This window comes from Lepidochelys kempii, chromosome 1 (assembly GCF_965140285.1).
Source record: "Lepidochelys kempii isolate rLepKem1 chromosome 1, rLepKem1.hap1, whole genome shotgun sequence".
NCBI classification, from domain to species: domain Eukaryota; kingdom Metazoa; phylum Chordata; order Testudines; family Cheloniidae; genus Lepidochelys; species Lepidochelys kempii.
This window is the reverse complement of record NC_136380.1, coordinates 325,106,176-325,118,892: the sequence shown is the minus strand read 5'-3', so window position 1 is coordinate 325,118,892 and position 12,717 is coordinate 325,106,176. Positions and strand designations below refer to the sequence as shown.

At 46.0% G+C, this 12,717-nt stretch overlaps 1 protein-coding gene across 2 annotated transcripts in view; it reads left to right on the top strand.

Annotated features, from left to right (window-relative positions):
* LOC140905331 (B-cell receptor-associated protein 29) overlaps nt 1–4,801 on the top strand; it is a 55,808-nt gene extending 51,007 nt beyond the window's left edge. For both annotated transcript variants that reach the window (XM_073328454.2, XM_073328453.2), the window contains exon 8: nt 3,591–4,801. In XM_073328454.2, coding sequence (XP_073184555.1) covers nt 3,591–3,629 — 39 coding nt within the window. In that variant the 3' untranslated portion in view covers nt 3,630–4,801. The remainder of the gene's footprint in view (nt 1–3,590) is intronic.
* Nucleotides 4,802–12,717: the final 7,916 nt, after the last annotated feature.

Genomic DNA, 12,717 nt, shown 5'->3' with positions numbered 1-12,717 from the left:
TTTCCAAGAACAAAGTTGTGGAAAATACATTGTTTTACGGTATTAACAAAATTCTGGTGAGCTTTTCTTTGAGACGCTCTAGTGCCTCTGTGCTTTGGAGCAGTAACTGGAAATTTGGCAGCCGATGGCCTTTGTGTCAGGAATGTACCTGTGCTGTTGGGAAAAATTGGTGCAAATTTTACTAAATTACAAACTATTTAAATATTTAAAAAATATTCACATGACAGCTAAAACATCTGAAGATTCTGTCTTTCCTGAGCATGCTCCAGCCCCTCAGAGAACCTGTACTGACTAGACTATGCATATGCAACCCCCAGAGTGACTGAATATATTCCAGCCCAGAGCTTTAGGGCAGAAGCTGGATTTTCTCTGTAATTGCAGCTCCGTGCTGCCTCAGGCTGGGCACTAGAACTGAATACAGGGAGCTAGTGTCTCCTGTGCCGTCAGTGGCACGCAGACCCAGAAACAGTTTTGCTGCTGCACAGGGAGCATGAAGAGGAAGCTACTTGACTTAAAATACAGAGAGGACAAGAGCAGCAAAAAGGAGTGGGGGAGGGAGGGAAAGGAGTAGAGTGGTGCAAGGTATCTGATAAAACTGAGGGTGGGGAGAGAGAAAATGATGGAGCTGGGGAGACTGGTTGGGCAATAAGACTGAGTAAGGAGAGGAGACTGGGGGCCTGTCCCCACTTATCAGGGGATCGATGCACAGCGATTGATCCACTGGCGGTCGATTTAGCAGGTCTAGTGAAGACCCACTAAATTGACCACCGATAGCTCTCCTGTCGACTCCGGTACTCCACTGGAACAAGAAGCATAAAGTAAGACGACTGGAAAGTTTCTCCCATCAACCCCACGTGGTATGGACATCGTACTAAGTCGACCTAAGGTACATCAACTCCAGCTACATTATTCACATAGCTGGAATTGCATAACTTGGGTCAATTTAGCCCTGTAGTGTAGACCTGCCCTAGGATTTGGATGGGGAGATAGCAGGGGGAGGCTGAACTAGGAGACTGGGATGAGAAGCCTGAGAAGTGGAGAGTTGGACTTGGACAAGGAGCCCAGGGGTGGGAAAGAGACAGGATTGTGACACGTTGAAGAGGATGAGGCTGAAGGAGTCAAGTTTGGGGAGGGGGGCAGGAGAGAACAGGCAGAAAAGTCTTAATGCTCCCTACAGTATAGTCTCTTCCAAAGCCAAGAATGGAAACCAAGATTCCTGAGTCTCACCATTCCTCTGTCATCAGCAATATCTGTGAACGCCCCTGGCAAAGTGTGTGTCTCATTCCCCCACACTCATGCTGATCCACATTGAGGATGACATCCTAGTACTCCTATCAGTTACTCCATTAGCTCAAGTGACAGATGTGTGTGGTGGATCTAAAGGTTCCAACCCTGCTGATGAACCATGTGGGTGTCCATATGATGCCACATGGTGGAATTTGTTTTTGGTTGTCCTTTTTTTAAAAAAAAAAAAGGAAAGAAATTGCACGCACAAACACAACTGTTAAAAGAACATATTGAATGAGGATAAAAGCAAAATATCAAATAGGTGCACATTGACTGTCCATCCTGAGCGCTGGCTCTTTGGAAGAAATAGTAGATGTGATCATGTAAGGAAACCCCATGTCATAATGTGCATGCACACAAGAGAGCCAAATTAAGGTTGCACAGGCAACCTTAATTCTGTTGTTCCTAACTTTTTGAGTGTTTGACTTTGCAACCTTATTGTTACTTTAATATAGTTTTTTTGTGTACAAGATTGCTTTTCCCCTCTCCCCTCACCTCTCCTTCAACTAAGCATTGAGCATATTTGCCTCTTTTCTTCCTCCCGGCTCAGGACAAGTAATACCTTATTAGTTCTATATTAACATATACTCACTCTGAGAAAGATATGGTCATATACAATTTTACAGACATTGCTAACACACGTGAACCCCTGCCAATACTCAGCCTTGACCTAAAAAAAATCAAACTCTGAAGTTCTGAGAAGCTGAGAGAATTCTGCAACTATTCTAAAGTACAGCTTCAGTTAGAGAAGTAACTCTGTAAAATGTCACCACCCACATTAGCGCCCTCTAGGTCCATCATGTATGTTTACTGGAGAAAACGTCATTTTGTTTCTGTTAATTGTATTAAGCAACTTGTTTGTGCCACTGGAACTAGACTCCAGCAGTGCTGTACTGGAGAGAGCAGAATTCTATTGACTCCTACATCAACAAAATTGCCCACCAAGTTCTAAGTGTAGAATCTTCATTATGGGTGGTGATGTAGCCTCCAGAAAGAATACAGATGGCTTTCAGGAAGAGATTGCAGTCTATTGTGGGGTTTTGTTTTGCTGTTTATAAACCTTTGATTTGCTAAATGAACAAACTTTATTTCTTAAAATGAAGAGAATATGGAACTCCACGTGTAGTTTTGGTGTTTTTGGTCACTTTTGACAATTGCTGCACTTAAGCTAAAATCTCTATGGGCTTGTCTTCACTACCAGGGTAAGTCAACCTAAGTTACATTACTCCATGTACGTGAATAATGTAGCTGGAGTTGATGTAGCTTAGGTTGACTTATCCTGGTGTCTTCACTGCGCTGCATTGATGGGAAACGCTCTCCAGTCGATTTACCTTACTCTTCTTGGAGGGGTCGACCGGAGAGCGCTCAGCCATCGATTTAGCAGGTCTTCACTAGACCCGCTAAATTGACACCCACTACATCGATTGCAGCAGCATCAATCTCCCTAATAGTGAAGACAAGCCCTTTCTTATATATAGGAAATCAACATGAGTGTTGAGGAAGACAGACTTTTCCCCTCAACCCAGAAGCCAGACCCCAACCACCTACATAGCTGCATCCATACTGCAGCTTATGAGCTGTAGCAGGAGTGGCCAAACTGCAGCTCGTGAGCCACATGTGGCTCTTTTACAGTTAAAGTGCAGCTCGCAGAGGCCCCCCCATCCTCTGCCTACCAGACTGGGGTTAGGAGGAACTCAGGGCTTCTGCCCTGCAGCAGGGTGTGGGGCTTGGGGCTGCTTCTGCACAGCAGGGAGGGGTTCTCGGGGTTTCAGCCTCACAGGGCGCGCCTGCCAGGGCTTAGGACTTCAGCAGGAGCAGGGTTGAATCCCCAAGCCCCAGCAGACACACCCCAGTTCTCAAACTTCTGAAGATTGTCATCTCTGGCTCGGAGGGTCAGTGAGTTTGGCCACCCCTGAGCTATAGTAATAGCTGCAGCTTACTGGCCTTTTGGGACGTATGGTTGTAGTTAGTAGGTCTGTACAGTGTACTGGCTAAATCTCCTGGCCAGCTCGCCCACCCACAACCCCTCCCGAAGTCCCTGTGGAGAGAACTCCAGGGATCTTAGCTCTGGGATGTGAAGTCCAACTGTGCCATTCCTCATCTTCTTGGTTCTCCTCATGCAGTAGAACCATAGTGTTTCTGATGCATTCTGAACTTGTGTGGCCACAGAGAGAGCCCAGTATCTCTTGTCCTTTCAGGATTTAACATTAGGATATTCATCCTGAGAGATCAGTTACTAATCTTGCCAAATGCAAAAATTGTTCATTTGCTTCTTTCTGACATGTCTGTCTCTTTGTTTGCAGGACCTCCTAGATGAAGAGGAGGATAAGAAAGACCTGTAGAAGCAATTCAGGAAAGACTGCTTAGATATAACTGCATCAGTGTGAAGTCTCTTGTTCTTCTCTTTAACCTCCTGAAGTAGATGGCACAAGGTTTGATTTTCTTAAGAAAATCAAATGCACTGTAGTTCACTACTCAGATTCTACTTATCGCTCTTGGTTGCCAAATATATTCCGTGTTGCAATGAGAATACTAAGTGATATATGGGATATGCCTTGAAGTTCATATTTCAGTTCTTGTGAGGAAAAATATAAGCATATAATGGAAATTTTCCATCTGCACTAAAAACTCAGATGATCTCTATCCTTTTGCCCTCAAAAATGGTAAAAGGATGATGCACAATAACACCAATTGCTTGTAACATATGAGTGGTTTTGTAAATCACACTAAACCATGAAAACATGGTGACTTTAACCCTTTTTTGCCAGCAGTCCTATGAAATTTGATTACTTATGGGTTAAATAAGGCTAAATATTCTTCATTTTCCATTCTACTTATGTAGAAGGATTTGATTGACAATCAGTAAAAATATGGAAGTTAGATTTCTAAGTCCACCTCACACTAGTTTGTTTTTTTCCCATTGTGCCACACAGATGGGTGTGTTTCACAATTATCCATTTTGCATGCCTTTGGGTTATTCTTTTGGAGTACTTCAGAATTTTTTGTCATAAAAAATAGTATTCGTGGGGTTTTTATTGTTCCCTGATCCATTTGTACAAGGATTTAAATCTATTGTTTACTTTGTGTGTGTGTGTGTGTGTGCCGCTGAGCTTTCTTGCTTTGCAAAGTGTAAAATTCTTTAAAGAACGTTCATGTATAATTTACTTATACTGATGAAAAGCAGTTCATGGTTTAAGGAGTAATCCTACAATACCTCAAATTAAATATACATTATCTGTTCTTTTGCATCTGACAGCTAAATTGAGTAATTTTTTCATTAGTGATTCAAATTTTGTACTTAAAAGTTGGATATGATGATTATATTAAAGGGATTGTTTAAGCTTATGAGTTTCAGTGTGTTTGTGGAAAATGTCCATTTTATCTGATAAACTGTCTCTATTAAAACCTGAAAATCAGAGTTTATAATTACCCACATGAAGAACAAAACAACATTTTCATAACATTACTATTTCACTTGCCTTGTCCAATAAATATGTATGTTTGATGCTGATAATAGTGTTTTTAAATTAATACAGACCGGAGGGTTCAAAAACTAATGTTAATCCAAAAGTTCAGAACAGACCATCTGAACACATGTCATACAAAAAAGTATGTGCTCAGCAAAGTTATTCAGCCTAGCAGGGAAGTTAGTGGCATATGCTTGGGGGGGTGGGAGGAATTTTTTTTCTATATAGAAATTTAAAACATTTTTTGAAATTCAGGCAAAAAATGAAAATGAAAATATATCCTAGAATCATAGAATATCAGGGTTGGAAGGGACCTCAGGAGGTCATCTAGTCCAACCCCCTGCTCAGAACAGGACCAATCCCCAACTAAATCATCCCAGCCAGGGCTTTGTCAAGCCTGACCTTAAAAACTTCTAAGGAAGGAGATTCCACCACCTCCCTAGGTAACGCATTCCAGTGTTTCACCACCCTCCTAGTGAAAAAGTTTTTCCTAATATCCAACCTAAATCTCCCCCACTGCAACTTGAGAACATTACTCCTTGTCCTGTCATCCGCTACCACTGAGAATAGTCTAGATCCATCCTCTTTGGAACCACCTTTCAGGTAGTTGAAAGCAGCTTTCAAATCCCCCCCCCCCCCGCATTCTTCTCTTCCGCAGACTAAATAATCCCAGTTCCCTCAGCCTCTCCTCATAAGTCATGTGTTCCAGTCCCCTAATCATTTTTGTTGCCCTCCGCTGTATGTTTTCCAATTTTCCACATCTTTCTTCTAATGTGGGGCCCAAAACTGGAATCAGTACTCCAGATGAGGCCTCACCAATGTCGAATAGAGGGGAACGATCACATCCCTCGATCTGCTGGCAATGCCCCTACTTATACATCCCAAAATGCCATTGGCCTTCTTGCTACAAGGACACACTTTTGACTCATATCCAGCTTCTCGTCCACTGTAACCCCTAGGTCCTTTTCTGCAGAATTGCCGCCTAGCCATTCAGTCCCTAGTCTGTAGCGGTGCCTGGGATTCTTCTGTCCTAAGTGCAGGACTCTGCACTTGTCCTTGTTGAACCTCATCAGATTTCTTTGTTTGTTGAGTGTTTTTTCTGATAAAATTTTAGAAAGTAAGGCCCCAATCTTGCAAGATAATCTAGAGGGAATTGGGGCTCTGTGCAGCCACAACGGTCAATCCATGCAGCTCAACTTTTAGGATTAGAGCCTAAAACTTTTATGGCTCCAACTAAATGCTTTTATGTTATCAGCTTGTCTATACAGTAAATATGGCTTGGACACAACCTTAATATTAACATACAAAAACCTACATTTCAAAGTATAAAATCAAGTATAAAATCAAGTACCTAACAGTTTGAAAATACCAGAATTTACCATTGCCCGTGTACAGTACCTATTTTTCCCTACTCTCATTTTCAGAAACAACTGAACAAAAACAGCTGAAATTAAAAAAATGCCTAAAGCAGACACCCAGATTTAAAATCTTTAAAAAGTTTGGCAAAAACATAAGGAACTGAAAACTGGTGCTTATGAAAGTGTTAGAAACCTAAGTAGTTAAAGTTCCTTGTCTGCTCCACCTGAAATAGTACCTAGCATTGTGAAGGATCCCAAAGTTTTGACATGCTATAGAAAGGAATAAAGTACTCTTGCAGTGAAATGCAACTGTAATTTAGATTAACAGTGCAGAGCAACTCTGCACTACCATTTAGGTTAGAATTCTTAGAATATCGTTTGTTTAAGGTGAAGAGGAGAGTGGGACCATTGTATGTCCAATTTTATATACAGACACATACTGGCTGTAAATCATTCTCTTTAAAAGTTTTATAATTACATAAACTTGCCCCTCAGCCTAGCAATTATATACTGGCTGACATAGGAATACTTGTAGAAGCCAGTCTTGAAAAGAACTGGAGGAGAACAGGACAGTAGCCATACTTATCAGTATAGGGAACGTGTTTCAGTAAATGCAGATTTTAAGCAACCCCTAATTTTCAGACTCTCTACTTTGCCTCCATCTCTTGTTTCTGTCTTAAAGATATTCCATTAATGGTACTTTATCAAAATGCATGACAGTCAGATCTGTTAGATTCCAGCCTTCATGTTAAGTCATTGTGACAACTGGGTTCAAAAAGGAATTAGGTCAATTCATGGAGAATAGGGCCATCAATGGCTATTAGCCAAGATGCTCAGGGGTGAACCCCTGATCCAGCTATCGTGGAACCGCCAACTGCCAGAGGCTGGGACTGGACAAGGGATGGATCAGTTCAGTTCTGTTCATTCCTGTTGAAGTATCTGGCATTGGCTGCAGTTAGAGACCCCATACTGGGGTAGCTGGACCATTGGTCCGACTGAGTCTAGCTGTTCTTTGCTCATTAAGCATTGCTCACAAGTATTTGTTTTCATATTACATCTGATGCTTATTAACCTTTGAACTCAAGTGTTCCACACTTGCCATATTATTTGTCTACATAAAGTTAAAGCAATTTTCCATGCTTTCAAAATATAACCACGCTTATTTGGAAAGAGGGTTAAAAGCACATTACAAATATTATAGCAGGTTTACAAATGCCAGTGTTTGTTAAATCTGATTTTTAAAAAACATTTTACAACTGCTTCACATTGGGTTTTTTTGCACTTTGGGGAAAAAGTACTCTGTTCGGTTATTTCACAATACCTATAGCCTGCAGGACTGTGGCCATCAGTAGAAATATTAGTGATATTCAAAATTAAAGTCCCAATTTAGCAATGTAGACAAAGAATGGAAGAACCCAAATTGACAAATATTTGCAAGGTCTTGATCCTGTGAGAGAAGCTCAGATGCTCCTCACAGATTCTCTGTTCGGTACTTTATAGTTAAACTAGTACATGCTGACATGGATTGAGTCAAAATTGCTTCCTGATCTCAGATTTAGCAATCAGTTTAACCCTGTGCATGTTAACAGAAATCACTCTGGGAAAATTTGAGTCCAAAGTGGGCAAGATAGATTCTGCTCTAATAATACGTAAGCACTCTGTTACACCATCAAAGCGTTTTGAACATAGGGCCAAACATTTACTAATGGCTGCATGGGTGTGTGATGGGAAAAGGAGGGAAAAAAAGCTTCCTCTGCTTTTGTGTCCCTCATGCTGGAGCCCTGCACAATGGCAGGTGATAGGGACTTACTGCCCCCTCCACTGGTGCATGTCACTCCCAAAGGGACAGAAAAGAGGCAGGGTTATGTTGCTCCCTCCTGCGTGCACTTTTTAGCGGAACTGAATGGACACAAAGGAGGGGGATGACACATTGCTCCCCCCCAAAGGCTGGTGTCTCTGCATGCCTGGGAGTTCCAGGAGTATACACCCCCAAACCCACTGGCTTGCTCACCTCCACTCCCCTAATGGTCCTGGTGTGTTAGCAGCACCAAGCTCTTATACCAGGGGTGGCCAACCTGAGCCTGAGAAGGAGCCAAAATTTACCAATGTACATTCCCAAAGAGCCACTGTAACATACCATCAGCTCCCCGGCTCCCAGCCTCTCCCGCCCACCAGCAGCCCCGCTGATCAGCGTCTCCCTCCCTGCACCTCCCAATCAGCTGTTTCCTGGCGTGCAGGAGGCTCTGCCCGGGGAGGAGCCAGGGCATGGCCGGCTCAGGGGAGGGGGCGGGAAGGGATGGAGTCGGAGCAGGGCCTCTGGCAGAGCCAGGGGTCTAGCAGTGAGCACCCCCCCGCCCCCGCACATTGGAACCTTGGCACCTATAGCTCCAGACCCAGAGTCGGTGCCTATACAAGGAGCCGCATATTAACTTCTGAAGAGTCGCATGTGGGTCGGAGCCACAGGTTGGCCACCCCTGGCTTATTCACATACTAGCTTCTCAAAGTCTTGAACGTTAGACTTGGCAGGAACTCCACAGCTGGAGAAACTGGGTAATAAGTTGAGGGACAGGGAGAGCTAACTCCAGGAATTCCCTGGCATGCAAGGGTCCTAGCCTTTAGGGGAACTCCATGAGTTCCCCCCTTTGTCTCCTTTCAGCTCCGCTAACCAGTGCTGGGGGCAACATGACCCTGCGTCTTTCCCATCCCATTAGGAGTGAGGTGCACCCCTGGGTGCTAGGCAGGGCCGGTAAATCCCTATCACCTGCCACTGTGCAGAGCTCCAGCATGAAGGTCACTAAAACAGGGGAGGCTTTTTTTTTTTTTTTTACTTTTCCCACCACGGACCCAAGCAGCAGCCAGGAAATGTGTGGCCCTATGTTCAAAATACTGTGAAGGCGTATCACAAAGTGCAAAGTATTGGGGGGTGGGGGGTGGGAAAGGATGTATCTTGATCTAACACTCCGTTCCTAAACTTCCCTGGGGTAATGCCACTCGGCGCCACTCGCAGTGCAGAGCTGCATCTAAGAGACAGGACTAAGCACTGAATGATTAGAAATGCCGTATGAAAGGAATCCCTTTCCAGTGCACACGTACCGCTTTTACCACTTGTATCCCTTTTGTTTCATTACCCATAACTTAGTCACTAGGTGTTAACAAACCGAACGAGAACCTAACAATCTTCTAACTAAGGAACAGTAACGGAAAGTTAAACAAAAAAAAAAAAATAAAGAAGAGGGTTTGAAAGGGAAGTGATGTAGGTTTCAAGTAACAAACGAAAACCCCCTCCCAGCTGCCAGCGGTAGGTGCCACGCTTGATAGAAGGTGCTCTGTGAAGCGGAGGAAGGAAGGAAGGTCCTCACTTGTGCCAGGTTTCATCATTCACCTCCTCCATATTCGCCTACCTCAGTCTGGGGGAGGGGGAGAGGATCATTTTGATTTAGGGTGGCGTTTTTTGTTTTGTATTTTTCATTCCTCAACTCATTTTTTTCACATACTTTTATTTGCAACACAGGTGGGGTTTTATTTTTCACATCTACTGTCCTCAATCTCACTGTCCCTTCAATGTGCGATCCTGCAAAGTTCAGAGCATGTCCTCAAGATGTTTGAACACCGTGGACAATCAGGGCTAAATTAATTCCTGGTTTATACCTCATGCACATTTCCGCGAAATCCCTGGGGTTGCTTGGGCTGTGGATCAGGGCTGAATTAGTCTCCCTATGATTTTGGCCCTAATTAATGTTAGCTCAGGTGAGTCTTCCCGATTCTTCTCCAAACTTCTTCCAGTGTTACAGGACATCCTTAACTAAATCAGGTTTCAGAGTAACAGCTGTGTTCGTCTGTATTCGCAAAAAGAAAAGGAGGACTTGTGGTACCTTAGAGACTAACCAATTTATTTGAGCATAAGCTTTCCTGAGCTACAGCTCACTTCATCCGATGCATCCGATGAAGTGAGCTGTAGCTCAGGAAAGCTTATGTTCAAATAAATTGGTTAGTCTCTAAGGTGCCACAAGTCCTCCTTTTCTTTTAACTAAATCAGTGGCTTTGATACCATCCTCTGCTGAGATCCCGGTTACGTAGATATCAAAGGGCGCTCTCAGTTTCGTGGGTATTTGGATGAGATCGTACACAACATACAGTGACAAAACTTGAGCTTATGTAGGATGGTATAAACTAAGGAAATCTGTGTTGTTTTTAATGATTATTCCAGTTCCTATTACTATAACCAGAGGGGTAGCCCTGTTAGTCTGTAGCCACAAAAACAAGGAGGAGTCCGGTAGCACCTTAATGACTAAGATTTATTTGAGCATAAGCTTTCCTGGGTAAAAAAGGGTGCCACCCGACTCCTCGTTATTACTATAACCGTCATTTAATAATTCACCTGGAGTCCAGTACGCTTTATGTGATCACTAAATCCGCATCGCCCTCATTCTAGCACCTAAAAAGATTAATAATTGTGTTTGACCGCGGTAGCTTATTGAAGTGAACCTTTAAATCTGTTTTCGTTCTACTTCATTTTTTATCATGAGTGGTTTCTAAGTCTACTCAGAAAGTCTTTGACCGCACGTGATGTTCCTATATCCTTTTAGTAAATAATGTTAAACTGACTCGAATTGCAATTCTGTATTTCACGGTCCATTATTCCATTCTGGAAGCTGTATCAAATTCACCAGACCACTTCCCCTTAAAAAGTTAAGTATTCTACTGCAAGTGTCCAGGGAAAGGACTCCTTAGTTATATCGCATTGACTGTTATCCAGATTCTTGTGTGTGGTTATTGTCCCTAGCGATATGTGACACACGCTTTGGAAGCTGACTGCTTCAGTCACATGCTTAAAATCTTTGCTGAATCTGGGCCTCAGGCTGCAGATGAGGGAGCTGCTGGTATGGCTGGCAATACTCAGCACCACGGAGAAGGCGTGCAGGGATAGGAGTGCGGATGGGAGCATGGGAAGAGCACACGATATGGACTGTAGATGAACTCATTACCTCCCTCCCCGCCACAGGGCTCTAGGCTACGGGGTTTTGTTGGTGGCCTGTGATATACAGAAAGTCAGACCAGCTGATCTGGAGGTCCCTTCTGACCTTAAATACTGTGACTATACAGGCCCAGCTTCGGCTGGCATAAGCCCTCTTGCCTAGGCTGTACAGCCACCGTTCACGCCATGCATCTCCTCCCCCAGCAGCAGGGCTCTGGCTCCACAAGTGCTCTGAGCTGGGCACTGGATCTACGTTTATATTCACTGCTCCTTCCTGCTGATGTGGCTTCTGTGGCAGCTGGCGCGTGCCGCTGACACCAGCGTATGGGCTAATCTGCTCGGGGCGATACACCCACCGGCTTGCTGACCTCGAGCCCCCTAATGGTCCTGGTATGTGGGCGGCACCGAGCGCTTATGCAGTTGCTAGATTCCCAAAGCCTTGAACACTGGACTTGGCAGGAACGCCACAGCTGGGGAAATAGACTAGGGGGTGTTTTTTAAGATGAGCGACCCCGGGAGCTAACCGAGCCGGGTCGGGAGCCCTTACATTGCCCAGCGAGGGAAGGTGAGTGTAGGCGAGGGGCGAACAAGGACGCACTGGGGACATGTCGAAGCGGCGGAGGGAATTGCTTACTAGAGGCAGTCCCTGGAGTAGCTGCCACCCCCTGGCTGTGCGGATGGGGAGACAGAGGATGCAGTAGACAGACAGACAGACAGAGAGACAGGCAGACAGCTCCCTCCTTCTAGGTGTAGGTTTCCCCATTTCCCAGCTAATTCATTAATAGGAATAACCCGACCCCCTCAGCTTCCCCCTCCCCTGCATGCGGGATGTCCCGGGTGGGCTGCTGGCAGCGCAGGCCGGGAGCTCCCCACGGTGAGCAGCTTGTCCTTGAGGCCTCTCGCTCCATCCCCCGTGCCCTGGAGTGGGAGGATGCCAGTGGAAGCAGCAGGGTCCGGGGCAGGGCTTGCGAAGGGGAGAAGGGGGAGGGCAGGCGGCTCCTCGTTCAGGCTGGAGCCGGGTGTCTCTGTTTCCCCATAAATAAAGAGTCCTGCGGCGGCTGGCCCTATAAATGCTGCGTCTGGGCCGGCTGCCCTGCCCAGTGCTGGGGCTTAGGAGCCGGTGCAGGTGCGGCCCGCAGCGGCTGCCCTCAGCCCAGGGACACCGGGCTCAGTGGGCTGGGAGCCCGAGGGCCAGCGGGAAGAGGGGGGATCCTGGCCTGGGGCTCTGCGGTTCCTGCGGCTGGTGATTTCAGGACCCGGACAGCGCTGGGCTGGGCAGGGGCTCTACGGGCGGCAGGGCTTGGGGTGACTGGGCAGTGGGGTGCAGCGTGACTCGCTCGCTGGGCTCACGGTGCGCTCCCGGGGAGGGGGGGGCGGCCTGGGAGCTCCGTACTAGAAGGCGCAGGGGGCTCGCTGTTCTCCTGGGTTCGCAGCGGGGCTCGTCACTGGGTGCAGGCTGAGCTCTTTTGCAGTGCGCGCTCGCTGGACGCCGGGCGCTCGGTGGGCGCAGGCTGCGCTCAGGAGGGCGCTCTGGTGCCGGGCTGGGTGGGTGGCGGGCTGCGCGAAGCCCGGCAGGTGGGTCCCCGGGGTGGCCGCGGGCGGCGCTGATGGTGCTCCGCTCTCTCCCGCG